This window comes from Lontra canadensis, unplaced genomic scaffold (genome assembly GCF_010015895.1).
Source record: "Lontra canadensis isolate GAN:19392208 unplaced genomic scaffold, GSC_riverotter_1.0 scaffold57, whole genome shotgun sequence".
Taxonomy (NCBI): Eukaryota; Metazoa; Chordata; class Mammalia; order Carnivora; family Mustelidae; genus Lontra; species Lontra canadensis.
Genome location: NW_022631051.1, coordinates 10,681,341 through 10,699,035, shown reverse-complemented (window position 1 = coordinate 10,699,035; position 17,695 = coordinate 10,681,341). Strand labels below are relative to the sequence as shown.

At 42.4% G+C, this 17,695-nt stretch overlaps 1 protein-coding gene across 4 annotated transcripts in view; it reads right to left on the bottom strand.

Moving 5' to 3' along the window:
- DGCR2 (DiGeorge syndrome critical region gene 2) overlaps window positions 1-17,695 on the bottom strand; it is a 91,563-nt gene that overhangs the window by 50,299 nt on the left and 23,569 nt on the right. For 2 of the 4 annotated variants that reach the window (XM_032875914.1, XM_032875915.1), the window contains exon 2: window positions 9,416-9,538. The exons of the other annotated variants lie outside the window; for them this stretch is intronic. In XM_032875914.1, the coding sequence (XP_032731805.1) occupies window positions 9,416-9,538 (123 nt within the window). The remainder of the gene's footprint in view (window positions 1-9,415; window positions 9,539-17,695) is intronic. 4 annotated transcript variants of the gene reach the window in all.

Here is a 17,695-nt window from a genome sequence, read left to right as displayed (position 1 = left end):
TTTATTTCTGAGTTCTCTATTCTATTCCATTGGCCTATACACTAGAATCACACTGTCTTGATTACTGCAGCTTTGTAGCAAGTTTTAATATCAGAAGTGTGAGATTTCCAACCTTATTCTTTTCCAAGAATGAGTTGGCTATACGAATTTTAGGATGGAGTTTCCTATTTTGGCAAATACGTTTTTGGCATTTTGACAGAGACTGTACTAAACCTGTGCATTGCTTGGGTAGTACTGACAGCTTCCTAACTCTTCCAGTCTGCGAACATGGGATGTCTTTCATGTAGATCTTCTTTAATTTCTTTCAGCAATGTTTCGTAGTTTTCAGTGTACTAGTCTTTCATCTCCTTGGTTAAATTTATTCCTAAGTGTTTTATTCTTTTTGATGCTATTGAAAATGGACCAGTCTCCTTCATTTGCTTCTGTTTGTTCATTGTTAAGTGTATAAAAACATAACTGAATTTTTGTGATTTTATGTCCTTAAACTTTGCAGAATTCTTTTATTAGTACCAATAATTTGTGTGTGTGTGTGTGTGTGTGTGTGTGTGTGTGTAATCTTTAGGATTTTCTACATATAAAGTTATGCCACCTGTAAACAGGGATAATTTTACTTCTTCCTTCCCAATTCTGTTGCCTTTATTTTCTTATCTAACTGCTCTGGCTAGAATTAATTTCCAATCCCATGTTGAACAGAAACGGTAAAATCCTTGTCCTGTTTCTGATCTGAGAGGAAAAGCTTTCAGTCCTTACTGCTGAGTAGGATGTCAGCTGTGGGTGTGCCCACAGCTACAGGCCTTTATTATTTCTAAGTAGTTTTCTTCTATCCCCAGCTTGTTGAGTGTATCATGAAAGAATGGTTAATTTTACAACATGCTGTGATTTCCTCCTCTACATTTTTTTAGTGTGGTGTATTACATTGATTGAGTTTAGTTCGTTGAACCATCCTTGCATTCCAAGAGTAAATCCAATTGGTTATAGTATATAATCCTCTTAATGTGTTGTTAGATTTTGTTTCCTAGTACTTTGCTCAGAATTTTTGCATCAATGTTCATGGGATACTGGTCTGTAATTTTCTTCTGGAAGCTTGTGTCTGGGGATTTTCCATTTCATCTAGGTCACCCAATTTGTTGGCACACAATTCTTCAGGTACTCTCTCATAAACCTTTTTATTTCTGTAAAATTGGTAATAATGTCAATTCCGTTTCTTTAGTTATCTGAATGTTCTCTCTTTAGTCCTTCTAGCTAAAGGTTTGTCAATTTTTTTGATTTTGGTTTTGCTGATTTTTTCTAGATTTTCTACTTTCTATTTACCTCTGTTCTAATCTGTATTTTCTTCCTTCTGTTAGCTTTGGGTTTAGTTCTTTATTTTCCTAGTTCCTTAAGTTCCTTTCTTCTTCTGAAGTTAGGTTGTTGACTTAAGATCTCTTTTTTAATGTAACATTTACAGCTGTAATTTCCCTCAAAGCACTGTTTTCATTGCATCCCAGTGGTTTTGGTATGTTGTGTTTTCATTCTCATTTGTCTCAATATTTTCTAGTTTCCTTTGTGATTTCTTCTTGACACTGACCATGTTTAAGAGTGTGCTACTGAATATCCATGTATTTGTGAATTTTCTCCTTTTTCTTCTACTAGGGACTTCTAGTTTTGTTCCATTGTTAATTGGAAAGCATACTTTGTATAATTTCAACCTTCTAAATGTATTGACTTTTGTGCATAACGTATGGTCTATCCTGCAGATTATTATACGTGTACTGGAGGGGAAAACATGTGTATTCTGCTATTATTGATAGCTACCGTGATCCTGTAAGTGCCCAAGGCTCTATTCACCTTTGTTCATTTGTTCCAAAGACTCAGTAATTTCAATGTCCTGCAAGTTCACTTAGTCTTTCTTCTGACTGTTGGAGGCTACTATTCAACCTTTCTAAGGGATTTTTCAATTCAGTTACAGTGTTTTTCTTTATAATTTCTTTCTCTTTGTTGGTATTCTCATTTTGTTCATATATTGTTATCCTGAGTTCCTTTAGTTCTCGGTGTTTTCCTTTAGCTCTTTGAGCACATTTAAGATAGTTTTAAAACATTTGTCTAGTATGTCCAATGTCTGTGTCCTCAAGGATAGTTTCTGCCACCTAATCTTATTCTTTTAAATGGGCCATGTTTTCCTCTTCCTTTGTATACCTTGTGATTTTGTTGTTGTTGAAAATTAATCATCTGAATATACAGCCACCTTTCCCAATCTTTGCAGACTGGCTCTGTGTTAAAGTCCTTCGCTAATTAGCACGATTTGTTCTGAACCTTGGACCACTGTGGGGTATGCATCTTGCCTAGGCCTGTGTGTGAACTTTTTTTATTCCTAAGTATAGATGGCTGTTTTAAAAATCTTAATTTCACAGAGACTTGTCACCCAGCTTCTCAATATTCTTAAGTATTCTATTGCATCCCTCCTCCCCTATTCCCTTGCCCCAGGTATCTGCAGCTCTGCAGTCCCCCTGCAGCTTTCAGGAGCACTTTTTTCCACTGTCCACAGCTTTTCACAGCCTGACATCTGAGCTTCCAGTCAGAGAAAAGAGATCAGTCCCTCAGACAGTCCTCAGACAAGCTAGAATGTTTCAAAAGGACTGCCCTGCTCCATTCTGTTAGAAACAGAGATTTTTAAGCTGGGCTGTTGCTTCCTTCAGACCTCCTGTGCCAGGTGGGAAGTGGGTGGGGCAGAGAGGAGTAAACATGCCACAAAATCTCCTACCATTTCAGTGTGGCTTTTTTTGACTGGGTGTTCCTTAGACCTGTGACTGCTTCTGGAGCTTCTATAAAGTTATTTTAGCTACTCTCTGGTGTTTGGGTTTTTTTTTTTTTCCATGTGTATGTGGGGGGTGGCGGTGGTAGTATGAGGATGAGGGGTTGGAGTTTCCTAGACTGCCAGTTCAAAAGATGTCAGAATATACTTTCAAAGTTTGCTTATTCCTCCCTGAATTAATAAAGTAAGTCACTTCTAATATATATTGAGAGGTTATTATGTACCATGTTCTGGTCTAAACACTTTATAGTTATCAAGTTATTTAAAAGACTCAAAAGAACCCTAAGAGGCAGGTACTGCTACTTTGGCCATCTTACAGATGAAGACAATGAAGTTCAAAAACCGTCTTGTCCAGAGGACCACAGCCAGTAAGTGGTGGAGACAGGGTTCCAGCCTCAGCAGCTTGGTTCTGAATCTCCACATCTGACCACCATTTTACATAGAGCAGAATTAGCCACCTCAGGTGACTTTGTTTGGACTCTTCTGGTCTAGGATGCTTTGTTCAGAGTCCAGTAAGCACCCAGATGTTTTCTTCCAGAGTCTAGAAAGCACCAGCTCTCTTTCAGGTTTAAGAGGAAAGTGGTTCAACTTATCAGAGGCTCTGTGAGCACTAGTGGGGTTCAGATGAGCCTCAAGGTGGGGGAGCACAGTGGGAGAGTCAGCCTTTTAGTTGGGTCGAAGATATGGCTGAGGGTCTCACCTGTCCCCAGAGAGAATTTCTCTAAATTCTTCTGTTCTCAAGCTCCACAGGTCCCCTCTGCTTGGCCTGCTGGGCCTGGTGTCTCCTATTTTGCTGAAATTAAGTACAAGTGCTATCCAACAGAAATAAAATGCAAGCCACATTTCAATAAGAAATGAAATTAATTTTAATAATGTAATTTAACCCAATATATTAAAAATACTATCATTTCAACACATAACCAAAGTAAAAAAGTATTAATGGGGTGTTTTACTTTTTTGTTGTACCAAGTCTGATATTCGGTGTGTACTTTACACTTATAGTCCATCCTTGCTCGAAATGGCCACATTTCAAGTGCTCAATAGCCACACGTGACTCGGGGCTACTATACAGGGCAATGCTGGTCTACAAAATAAAGTTCCTGGCTGCCGCTGGGAGGGTCATCTAGCTCTGCATAGCAAGGAAGGGAGACCCATGGTGAAAGAATCCCACCAACCCCTGATCCATTCCCATGTCAGGTGTCCACCAGCCTCAGTATTTAGAGCACCAAGCCTTTCAGTGGTGATGCCTGTCAAACCAGTCCATTTCCTAATCATCTTTCCCTCAACCAGGCTCACAGTTACAGTTTCTCTGCTGCGCTAAGTTCATTCTCCTCCTAATAGCTTTTCTTGAAGGAAAAAAAAAAAAGCCTACATAGTATCTGGCATATTCCAAAGAACATATGTAACACAAATGTAAGAAATAAAACCTAATAATAAAATACAGCTGTGAGCCCTCCACCCCTACTCCCACCCTACTTCAGAACCCAGACATGAGCTGTAGGGTTGTTTCTTATTCCTCTGTCTCCCCACAAGGGAGGAACCAAGAGCCTACATTTTGTTTCACCATTTTGCCTTTTTTGTTATCACACCTGTATGTATGCACATAAGACAATGGTCACTTTTGCTTGTCTTTATGGTGTTGTGTTTTTTGGCAAGTTGCCCTTGTCACCTACATGCTGCTCTTAATTTCCAGTGATGTTGTCGCAAGGACCTACTATTATTCACTCACTGTTGTTTGGTCCATAATCGCCATGATGTGAACACAGACATCTGGGTTGTTTCCAAGATGTTTATTAGTATGAAGAATGCTGCAAGAACCTCTCTAGAGCTCCCCAGATGGAAATCCTGAATCACAGAATATGAGAATGTTCAACTTCGTAAGTTAATGCCAGTTTTCCAAAGCAGGTTTATCAGTTTATCCCCCTCACCAGCAGCAGGTAAGATTTCCGAGTCACTCACATCCTCTCCAACACTTGGTTTTGTCGATACCTTAATTTTTGCCAAGAGACATCTTAATTTCTGCCTATTTAAGTAACTGTAAAGTGGAATCTCACTGAATTCTAATGAGGCTGAATATCTTTCTATCTGTTTAACCACTGTTCTTGTTAATTTTTCTGTGACATGCCCATGTGTCTTTTGTCCACATGTAGGAGTTCTTTATGTATGCTGGACTATAATCTTTTATGTGCTATACATATTGCAAATTTATTCCCACTCTGTGGCTTGTCTGTTCACATTCTTTACAGGTACCTTTTGGAAAAGGGAAGATCTTAATTTTAATTTAGTAAAACTGGTCATTTTTATTTTAGAATTGATTACTCTTGTGACTTAAAAAAAAAAAAACCAAAAACCTTTCCTACCAAGGTCATAAAGATATTCTTCTAGATTGTATTCTAGAAGTTTTTCTTCAATCAACCTGGAACTAATTTTTCTGTACATTTTATATACACGCTCTCCCAACTGTCACAGCGCCATGATTGGGGAACCTAGCCTCTGCCCAGTGATATGTAATTCCACCTGTGCCATATATTGTTTCTCAGGTCTGTTTCTGGAAGCTCTTCTGTTCCACGGGCCAATGTGTGCTTCCCTGAGCCAACGATAACGTAAGCCTTGGCACGGGTAAGGCAACTGCTCACACCTTACTCTTCTTCAGAGTGTCCTACAATATTAGGACTTTATCTTCTACACATTTTAAAACTGACTCGTCACATTTCCCAAAAACCCCTTTGGAGACGCACTGACTCCACAGATCAATCTAAGAACAGGCCACACTGAGTCTTCCTAGCCAAGAATATCCTGTCTCTATTTATTCAAATCTTCTTTAACGTCTCTTAATAAAGTTGTAGATTTTTCTCTATTAAGGAACCTTATGCATCTTATGTTAGTTCCCATTTACGTCAAAGATGGTTCGGTCAGAAGAACAGAAACCATGCTAGGTATTTCAAAAACAAGGAGTTTAATATAGGATATTAGGTACTTTCAGAACAATTGCAAAGGCTGGAGTGTGCACAAAAGTGAGCCACCTGTAGTCTTCCACTCCGCCTCTGAGGCTTCAGTCCCAGCTCGGGACACCATCCACAGGACAGGAACCCGCAGGAACCTCCGCCCATCACAGCTGCTCTAGAGTCCCGCGACAGCGGGCAGGAGGCCGCTGTGCTCCCTCACCCGTGCACCCCCATACCACTGCCAGAGGAAGAGAGTCCACCTCCCTCTACCTTCCAGACTTCATGGGAAGGATCTCCTGGGCTAAGTGAGAGCCAAAGCCCACTGGCAGTGGGGTCTGAATAAGAGAGCTCCAGCCTTCCAGCCCTGGAAATGCAGGCAATGTACTGAATGTCCAGACTGTATCTAGCACACCACCCATTTCCTATCTTCCAAAAACATGCTGAAATTACTGGCTTGCTGTTCCATCTTTTCCCATTTTACATCTTTCATATCTTCTATACTCTTTTACTATAATTTTAGCAGGCTTTCAGGAGGACAATAACGTAATCTCTTATAGTCCCTCCAGGAGTCCTGAAGCCCATGTTCAAAAGCCTAACCAAGCATGGCCAGGGCTTCTCACAGGTTTATTTAAACTCTCCGCATAGACAGGAAGGCCACAGCAAAGGCAGTTATCAGCTAACTCCCTGTCCACACTCCCCTCCCCATACACAAAGATTTTTCTTTCTTCTTTTTTTGCGGGGTGGGGGGGATAGGGGAGTTGGTAGGAATGTTAATAAGAATTTAACATATTCGTGATGTTCAAAAAAATTAATTTAGAGGCTCCTGAGTGGCTCAGTGAGTTAAGCCTCTGCCTTCGGCTCAGGTCATGATCTCAGGGTCCTGGGATCGAGCCCCACATAGGGCCCTCTGCTTGGCGGGGAGCCTGCTTCTCCCTCTCTCTCTGCCTGCCTCTCTGTCTACTTCTGATCTCTCTCTCTCTGTCAAATAAATAAATAAATAAAAATCTAAAAAAAATTAAAACAAAAAAAAACAAAATATGACAAAATTTCAGCAATTTTTTATTCAGAGACGTGAGAAATAAGTACTATATTTATTATACGTTTATTTTCATAACTTACATTTCTCACAATCCCAGCTTTAAGACTAATCAGAGGGCGCCTGGGTGGCTCAGTGGGTTAAGCCGCTGCCTTCGGCTCAGGTCATGATCTCAGGGTCCTGGGATCGAGTCCCGCATCGGGCTCTCTGCTCAGCAGGGAGCCTGCTTCCTCCTCTCTCTCTGCCTGCCTCTCTGCCTACTTGTGATCTCTCTCTGTCAAATAAATAAATAAAATCTTAAAAAAAAAAAAAAAAAAGACTAATCAGAAATCAAAGCTTATTGCCCACCTGGATCATGGCATGGCACTCCATCACGGGACAGACAGGGTACCAGACGCAAGGGGAGGCCAGGAGGAGGCCAGGAGTAAGCCAGGAGGTCCGACAGCACCTCAGCCCTCCCACTCTTTCTCAAACACTCCTTGGCCCTATTAGGGCTCCATGAGTTTCCACACACTGCCATGATCATTGTGCCCTCAGTGGCTAGGGCTTGGAGCACACTATCTAAGCTGAACTCCAGGCTCCTGTTGGACAGACCTTATTTCTGTCTGGGGAGAAAATATGGCAACCTCTGTAACCTCACATCAACACTTGTGCTAAGTGACTTGTGACCTCCTGTGCCAGACCTCGTGGGACAGAAGAGAAATAAAATCTAGTCCCTGCCTTTATCAAGTCCACAGTGGATGGAGAAATGAACAAGATGAACTAGAATGCCTACCACTGTTTTCCGTACCTACACAACAGAACAGTTATTACATACAACCCTAAAAGCTAAGCCAAAATGCACTTTGAGATCAGCAATAAGTCGTCCTTCCACTCGAAAGCCAGTCAAGAATCATTTGGTTCTTTGTTCAGAATATTCTCTAGGAGGCTGGATATGAAGTTTCATCCCATAAGGCAGACCCAGGGAAGATCCCAATCACAACCGCCAGTCCTCAACAGCTGACACAACATGGAACACCAGCAGCCCAAGCATGGGGTAGCTGGTGCTGTCCAGGCTGTGACCTAAGGAAGGAGGTGGTGGGCTCCCAGACACAGGGCTGTCCCAGAAGCTTCTGCCCCAGTGGCCACCATTCAAACTCATTTGGAAAGGCAAGTACCTCAACCAGAGACGTGCATAATCCAATGAACAGGCTTGAGGGGTAACTGGGATCCCTTCTAAAGGCCATCTTTTCAGGCAAACAGTCTGAACAGACTACCTCCACTTCTTACTTGGAACCCCCTTCAAAGTACTGTCCCAAGCTCAAATGTCGCCTTGTATTTGATACCCTACCTGATCCCCACAGTTGGAGGTAACTGTTTTTTTTTCAGTACCTGACCCACAGGAATTACAACACTCCTTCCATTTACCAAATGTTATTAAAAAGGACCTCGGTCCTAGGCCAGGTCACACTTAGGAAGAGGACAGGTCTCCTGCTTTCGGGGAGCTCACAGTCTGGAAGGAGAGATCAAGCATGGGCACAGGTAATGGTGAGAATTCCTGGTGGTTCTAGATGCTGTCAGAGAGAGAGAAGAGGTGCTGGCAGAAGCTAACCTCCACCCCGAGGGCCCAGAGATGCCTGCTTGTTGTGGTATCATCTGAGCCAAGTCTTGAAGGACAGGCAAGATCCGTCCACATGAAAACCTAACAAGAGGATCCCGGGAAAAGAAAAAGGCATGAATGAAGCATGTGGCTAGGAAATTCATCACAGAGTGGGTATAAGAAACAGTCCAGCTTACCCATTCAAGGGAAAACAGCAATAAATCAGGTTGGTAAAGCAAAACCAAACTATAATATCAAGAAATTAAAATGCTAGGCTGAAGAGTTATTAGGTCTGAGGTTCTCAAGGTAGAATAAACACATCTTCTTCTTAGGGGCTTTACTGGTGCTACCTGGGTCTTAAACAAATTAGTGTGTGTGTATGATCGTGTATGTGTGTGTGTGTCACACACACATGTATGGGCAAATGCAAGATACTACATCTTCCATCCTAACCCAAAAGAACCAGGGATGCAGTGAACACCATTTCTCATGGGGCGTGTTACACTCCCTGAGGGTGCTGGGGCAGAAACCAAGTGGAGAACCAACAATTTAGACTTTCTGTGGCATCTGCATATATCTTTAGGAACCCATGCATTGTCAGGAGAAAATCCCCAGGTGGAAAATTACTAGGGACTGAGTGAGCAGGACGGGATGGCAGAGCCAAAGCCAGGCTAATGACCCTCATCAGGATTCTAGCCAAGTCTCAAAGAGCACCCACCTCCAGAGGTAGGGGAGGAGGTGGCGAGAGGGTACCACATTTCAGGGGTGCTGCTCTCGGGGCTGGCAGTGCCAACAGAAACATGGCATCCTGGGCACCCCTCCTGCCTCACCCCAGCCCTGCCCCTGCACCTTGCAAATTCTGGGATCTGCCTGTATTGGGCAGTTATTCTTAAAGAGAGAGAGAAGACTGAGAGGGGAGGGTTTCAGCTCAATGTAAGCTTCCAGTGAACGGCTACCGCCTGGGCTGCAGTGGACACCACCCCGCCCCCCCCCGCCGACAGAAGCACAGTCACACAGCTGTGGTGGAGGTGGGGTCGAGGGCGGCGCCTGCCCTACACACTCACCTGGACAGCCGGCTTCGTCGCTCTCATCCTCACAAGTCACCCAGCCGTCACACTGCCAGGGGAGGGGGATGCACTGGATGGCGCCGCTGCGACAGGCAAACTGCCCAGGGTTGCACCGCAGCTCTGTGGAACCAAAGGGCAAGAGGCCATTGAGGAAGTGGCGGCAGCAGTGGAGATGGGACAGCCAGGCCTGCCGCTGCCTGGGCCCAGGAGCGCGCCCCGATAGGGCCTGCACACGGGCCCCAAGGAGGAGCCAAGAGCTGTGCCCACAATGACACGAGTCCCCAGGGCAAGGCCCCCCACCCAGGACATGGGTCTTTATGTGCCACCTCAAACACACACCTGACACATTTCTGCTTGGAGTCCGACTCAGCACTAGACTACAGAGGTCACAAGAGGGCACACCTCCCACCACAAGAGGGGCTATGGGTCAAAAAGAAATACACACACACACACACACACACACACATTTCTGATGAAGAGCAAATCAGGAGGGTGCACCACAGGAGTGCTCAAACAGCGTGAAGGAAGGAGAAATGGCCTGTACCTGAGGGGCTCTGGAATCCTTCCAGATGGGATATAAACAGGGTTCCCAAGGCAGATTGGTAGTTCCAATAAACACATATAATGTAATAGGAAGGGAGAAAACATACCAGAAAAAGTAAAGCTCACGGATTATCACAGGGCAGGAAAACACGCCGAGAAGATGGTATGCGGCAGATGGGGAATCACTAGAGGTAAGACCAGAAATATAAAAAGGGTCAGACTATGGAGGCTTTGAGGGTAAGATAATTCTGACCTTTCCTGGGAATGTTAAAGGAAGCCAGAAGTTAGTCAGTCAGTCAGTAACATGATGAGATCTGTGTTCTAAGACAGGTAGAACTGGCCTTGGTTTCTGGAAGCAATCGTAACAGGGGAACCACAAAGTATCAAATAACTCAGTAAAGTGAGAACTTGAATTGAGGCAGGGGTTGGCAAATTATAGCCCTCGGGTCAACTCCTGCCCCTCCCACTTGTTTTTTAAGTAAAGTTTTATTAGAACACGGCCACAAATATGTATTCGTGTGTGGCTGCTTTTGAGCTACAACAGCAGAGTGAAGACTGATGACTAAGAGAGATTAAATGACTTGAAGAGGCAAAAGTATTTCCTCTGGTCCTTCCCACCAGACTTGTGACGTGAGGCAACGGCTGCTACGTGGGCACACGTGGAACCAAGGAAAAGCACTGAGGTGTGAGGGATGAAGTCCCACACGCTAATGTGGGAACACAGGAAGAAGAAACAAACAGAGCTCTCTTACTATGGTCCTGCCCCCTCTGTGGTCTTCCCTGTCCCGGAATTGTTCCACTGAAATCCAGGAAGAAACAGGAACTCTTCCCACCCCTGAGTCCTGTCCCATCACTGGCCTAAGTAACCAGAGCCAATCATCACTCTAATTAACCAAGGTAGATGAACCCACCAAATCAGGTAGGACACAGATGTAAGGCCTAAGCCCTTCCCTCCCCACCCCCCTGGGACGGCCACACATGGCATCGTGTACCATAGCTTTGGTACCTTCACAAGAGAGCCTCTTCAGAGCGCTCTGCAAGGAGACAAGCCTCACCCCCCGGCCAGGGTTATATGTCTGAGAGTCTTCTGCTCTGAAGCAGGGAAGAGAAGGGCCAGGGAAAGGAACCCGGAATCCAGTGTTCGCTCTTCTCCACCTGCCACTACACACTGCGGTAAATCAATCAATCTAACCATAAGGAAAGCTTCTGTTACATATATGGCATGGACAAAAGAGTCACAATGCTCCATAATTTATAAAGGCTTCCAGTCAAGATGGAGTTAGAGGGATAGATTTAACTGCCGACCTGAAACAATGGGAGAAAAAAAAGGAGGAGGGCAAAATATTAGAAAACACCAGTTCTCCAGACACTGACATCAAGCAACAAAGAACAATGATCACTGAGTCATGGAACATGTGAGGTAAGCCTTACTGCCTCAAGCACATTTCCAGGCTACAAAGCAGGGAGAGGGACTCCAAGGGGAGAAGACTCTCGGAGGTAAGTGGATGCAACTAAAAATTGGGGGAAACCAAGGCAAGGAGCACTCACAGGGTGGCTCCAAAGAGTCCTGGGAAAGAGAGAGCGGCACAAAAGACAGACTCCAGAGATCTAGGGAGGAAGCCCTCAGGGAATGAAGCAGAGTACTGATCAGTGTGTGGTGTGAGGAAACTATCCCAGGCCATCCTAAAGGGTAACAGGAAAACAGTAACTGAAATTCAGCAGGACCACAAACAATGCTTGTTCTCAGGAGCCAGTCTGGAAAAACTCCTCACTTGTGGGTCACTGAGTCAAGTATGCACAAGAAGCATGGAATACTACATCAAAAACTAATGAAGTACTGCATGGTGATTAACATAATAAAAAATGAAATTGTTAGTGGAGAAAAATAAACTCCAGACTAAATGCAGCCTAACAACAATTAAAAGCAACAGTTGAGGGGCGCCTGGGTGGCTCAGTGGGTTAAGCTGCTGCCTTCAGCTCAGGTCATGATCTCGGAGTCCTGGGATCGAGCCCCTTGTCGGGCTCTCTGCTCAGCGGGGAGCCTGCTTCCTCCTCTCTCTCTGCCTGCCTCTCTGCCTGCTTGTGATCTCTCTGTCAAATAAATAAATAAATAAAATCTTAAAAAAAAAAAAAGCAACAGTTGAGGATAATCTCAATCTTTTGGTATCAGCTGAAATCTGATTTGTGACACAGTATGTAGTCTATTCTGGAGAAAGTTCCATGTGCGTTCAAGAAGAATGAGTACTCTGTTGTTTTAGGGTGGAATGTTCCACATATATTTAGAATATAACAGAATCTATGAAGTCTATCTGGTCCACTGTGTCATTCAACACTCTTGTTTCTTTGTTGATCTTCTGTTTAGATGATCTGTTTGTTGCTGAGACTGGAGTGTTGAGGTGTCCTACTATTAAAGTATTATTATCCATATGCTTTTTTATTTTGGTTAACAGTTGGCTTATGTAGTTGGCTGCTCCCATGCTGGGGGCACAGAAAGTTACAACTGTTAGATCTTCTTGTTGGATAGACCCTTTAAGAATGATTAAGTGTCCTTCTGTATCTCTTACTGAAGTCTTTAGCTTAAAATCTAATTTGTCTGATATGAGAACTACTACCCCAGCTTTCTTTTGAGGTCCACTGACATGAAAAATGGTTCTCACTTTTGGTCTGGATGTATCTTCGGGTTCAAAATGAGTCTCTTGTAGACAACATATGGATGGGTCATGTCTTTTTATCCAACCCTGTGCTATTTCATGGGAGCATTTGGGCCATTCACGTTCAGAGTGACTGTTGGAAGACATGATTTTATTGCCATCATTTTGCTTGTGAAGTCCTTGTTTCTATAGATTGTCTCTGTAAATTTCTGGTCTATTACTCTTGGGGTCTTTCTGCTGGGTATTTACCCCAAAGATATAGATGTAGTGAAAAGAAGGGGCACATGCACCCCAATTTCATAGCAGCAATGTCTGCAATATCCAAATGGCGGAAGGAGCGGAGATGACCTCAAACAGATAAATGGATAAAGATGATGTGGTCCATATATACAACAGAATATCATTCAACCATCAGAGATGATGAATACCCATCATTTGGATCGGCATGCATAGAAATGGAGGGGATTATGCTAAGGGAAGTAAGTCAAGCAAAGAAAGATAATTATCGTAAGGTTTCACTTATACGTGGAACATAAGGAATAGCATGGAGGACATTAGGAGAAGGAAGGAAAAAAAAAAAGTGGGGGGAAATCAGAGAGGGAAACGAACCATGAGAGACTACAGACTCCAGGAAACAAACTGAGGGTTTCAGAGGGGAGGAGAGTGGGGGGATGGGTTAGCCCAGTGATGGGTATTAAAGGGGGCACGTATCACAATGAGCACTGGGTGTTATACGCAAACAGTGAATCATGGAATACTACATCAAAAACTAATGAAGTACTGCATGGTGATTAACATAACATAATAAAAAATGAAATAAATAAAAAAGCAACATCTGAAAGGTTCACATTGTTTCCAAGTCACATCCTAGAACAAAGGTCGAGAATATTTATAGGAATGCAAAAATATGCAGTAACCAAAAAGGCAAAATTCACAAAGTGTGGCACTCAATAAAAAAGCTACCAGACTTGCAAAGAAACAGGAAATTATGACCAAAATGAAAAAAATTCAATCAAAACTGACTCAGAAAAGGTACAAATGATAAAGTAGACAAGGACATTAAAATTAAAACTGTGTCACACAGTTTTCCTCACACAGAGGAAAAATCAAACATATTCGGTAGATACAGAAGATTTTAAGAAAGCAAATCCAGGGACGCCTGGGTGGCTCAGTTGGTTAAGCGGCTGCCTTCGGCTCAGGTCATGATCCCAGCGTCCTGGGATCGAGTCCCACATCGGGCTCCTTGCTCGGCGGGGAGCCTGCTTCTTCCTCTGCCTCTGCCTGCCTCTCTGTCTGCCTCTCTGTCTGCCTGTGCTTGCTCACTCTCTCTCCCTCTGTCTCTGACAAATAAATAAATAAAATATTAAAAAAAAAAAAAAAAAAAAAGCAAATCCACTGCCTAGAGATGAAAACTGCAAGGCATAGGACGAACAGATTCATCTTCACAGAAGAAAAGATGAAAGATGTAAAGACAACATAAGAAACTCTAAAATACTGGAAAAGGACTAGAAAACATAAATAAACTATGAGCTGTGTGACACAGACTTGGGGGGCGGGACGGAGAGAAAGTATTTGAAGAAACAATGACAAAAACTTTCCCAATTTGATGAAAACCCACAGATCCAAGTCAACCATGAACCCCAACCATAAGAAATTAAAAAAAAAAAAAAAAAAAACCCTACTCCAAGGCACATCACAATCAAATTGCTTAAAACCGGTGATAAAGAGAAAATCTTAAAAGAGTCTTATGAGCCTGAAGGGCCAGAGTAAAAAGACGTAATCCGCAGAGGAAAACAAACAGGACAGCAGATTTCTCGTTAGAAACAATACAAGCCAGAAGATGGTGGAGCAACATTTTTAACTTCTGAAAACAAAGAAAGTAGTCAACCTAGAATTATTTAAAGCAAAAACACGGATCCCATATTGCGAAGTAGAACTTTGACAATACCAGCACAAAACCTGGGAAGGGAGCAGCAGAAGCACACCATTTCAAGCCTCTTACACTACATGTAAAGCAGTCTTGTCATGTGAAGGTCAACTGCAGGATGTTCAAGATTAATACCACAAAGCCCGCACAAAAGTTTTAACAAATAAGCCAATGAAGATGACAAAATGGAATAAAAATACTCAATGCAAAAGGCAGAAAGAAAAAGGAAACAGATGGTACAAATAGAAAACAAGTGACAAAATGGCAGATTTTAATTAATTGTGCCTTATCAATAGACAGATGAGGTGATCTAAGCACCCCAGCTAAAAAGCATAATTTGTCACACAGGTAAAAAAACAAGACCCAGTTACATATGGTCTAAAAGAAACCCACTTTATAGAAGGATACTAAGATAGGTAAAAATAAAAGAATGGAAAAAGATATACCATGCTGGGGGCGCCTGGGTGGCTCAGTGGGTTGAAGCCTCTGCATTCGGCTCGGGTCATGATCCCGGGGTCCTGGGATCGAGCCCCACATCTGGCTCTCTGTGAAGCAGGGAGCCTACTTCCCTTCCTGTCTCTCTGCCTGCCTCTCTGCCTCTTTGTGATCTCTGTTTGTCAAATAAGTAAATAGAATCTTTAAAAAAAATTAAAAATTAAAAAAAAAAAGATATACCATGCTACTAACACTGATCAAAAGAAAGCTGGAGTGGCCAAATCGGTATTACACAAAGTAGACTTCAGAGCAAATATTACCAGGAATAAAGAAGGTCATTTAATAATGACAAATGACAAAATAATCCTAAAATGTTTATGCATCTATAGCAGAGCTTTAAAATATGAAGGAAAAACTGCTATCATAGATAGACAAATTCACAAATGATTTCCATCCCCTCTCTCAATAACTGATAGAAACAGCAGACAGGAAATCAGCAAGGATACAGACAACCTGAACACCACCAACGGACATTTCCAAAACTCTCTAGGCAACAACAGCACACTACACATTCTTTTCATGTATATAACATTTACCAAAATAGATAATATTATGGTCCATAAAATAAATTGCTAATAAATTTATAATGATTCAAAGCATACAGAGTATGTTGCTGGCCACAATGGAATTAAAAATCAATGGCAGATATCTGGAAAATCCCCTGATTATATGGAACAACTGACACACTTCCAAATAGCCTATGGGTCAAAGAAATGAAAAAGGAAATTAGAAAGCATTTTAAATTGATGAAAATTTGTGGGATGAGACTAAAACAGTTCCCAGAGGCAAATGTACTGCATTAAACTCCTGTATCAGAAAAGGTCTTGAATCAGTAATCTCAGCTTCCTCTTTAAGAAATTAAAAAAGCAAAGCAAATGAAACCCAAAGCAGATGGCAGAGAAGAAAACATGAAGATCGGAGTGGAAATACACAAAATAGAATATTAGAGAAAATAATGAAAACAAAAGGTGTTTTTCTAGAAGATTAATAACATTAATAAACTTCTAGACAGCCTAGTCAGGAAAAAATTAAGAACACAAAATACCACTGTCAGAAGAGAGGTGTCACCACTAGGATTTCAGAGATATTAAAAAAGATAAAAAAGGATGGGAGAGGGGCGCCTGGGTTAGTGGGTTAAGCCGCTGCCTTCGGCTCAGGTCATGATCCCAGGGTCCTGGGATCGAGCCACGCATCGGGCTCTCTGCACAGCGGGGAGCCTGCTTCCCTTCCTCTCTCTGCCTGCCTCTCTGCCTACTTGTGATCTCTGCCTGTCAAATAAATAAATAAAATCTTAAAAAAAAAAAAAAAAGGATGGGAGAATAATAAGGTAATAGTATGAACAACTTTGTATCAGTAAGATAAATTCCTTGAAAGGCATGAACTACCAACGCTCACTCAAAGAGGCAGTCCAGATACCTAAGTAACCTTACAGTTATTTCAGAAACTGAATTTTTAGTTTAAACATAAGAAAACTCCAGACCCAGATGGCTTCACTGGAAAATTCTACCACATATTTATGGAAGAAACAGGACTAATCTTTTCTTTCTTAAGAGTTATTTATTTGAGAGAGAGAGAGAGAGAGAGAGATAGGAGGGGAAGGAACAGAGGGGGAGAATCCCAAGCAGAACCCACGAGCTGAGTGTGGAGTCCATCACGCGGCTCAATTACATGACCCCAAGACCACCACTGGAGCTGAAACCAAGAGTCAGACACATAACCGACTGTGCAACCCAGGTGCCCCAAAATAAGATCAATTATATACAAACTGTTCCAGAAATTAAGATATTTAAAATTACCTCAACAACAGCATAAAAAAAAAAAAAAAGGTAAGTACTTAGGGATAAAACTAATGACAGATGTACAAGTCCTATACATTGAAAATTGCAGAATATAGCTAAGAGAAATTTTTTAAAGATCTAAACCTATGGGGATATATGAAGTGTTCATGGATCAACAGACCCAACGTCATTAAGATACCAATTCAAGGGGCACCAGGGTGGCTAGGTTGGTTGAGTGACTCTGGGTTTCAGCTCAGGTCATGATCTCAGGGTCCTGGAATCGACTGCCCCCATTAGGCTTCCCACTCAGTGGAGAATCTGCTTGAGGAATCTCTCTCTCCCTCTCCCCTTCCCCCTGGCTCATGCTCTCTTGCTCTAAAGTAAATAAATCTTAAAAAAAAAAAAAAAAGATGCCAATTCTACCCACATCCATCTACAGATTCAATTCAATCCCCATCAATATTACAGCAGGACTCTAAAATTCAAATGAAAATCCAAAGGACTTAAAATACCCAAAAAACTTTGGAAAGGAAGAACAAAGTTGGAGGATGTAATCTAAAATTCAAATGAAAATCCAAAGGACTTAAAATACCCAAAAAACTTTGGAAAGGAAGAACAAAGTTGGAGGATGTACACTATTTGACTTCAAGAATTACTGTAAAGGTACAGTAATCAAGACAGTGTGCCACTGGGGTGCGTGGGTGGCTCAGTCATTAGATATCTGCCTTTGGCTCAAGTCATGATCCCAGGGTCCTGGAATCAAGCCCCGTATTGGGCTCCCTGTTCAGCGGGAAGCCTGCTTCTCCCTCTCCCACTCCGCCTGCTTGTATTCCCTCTCTCACTGTCTCTCAAATAAATTAAACAAATAAATAAAATCTTAAAA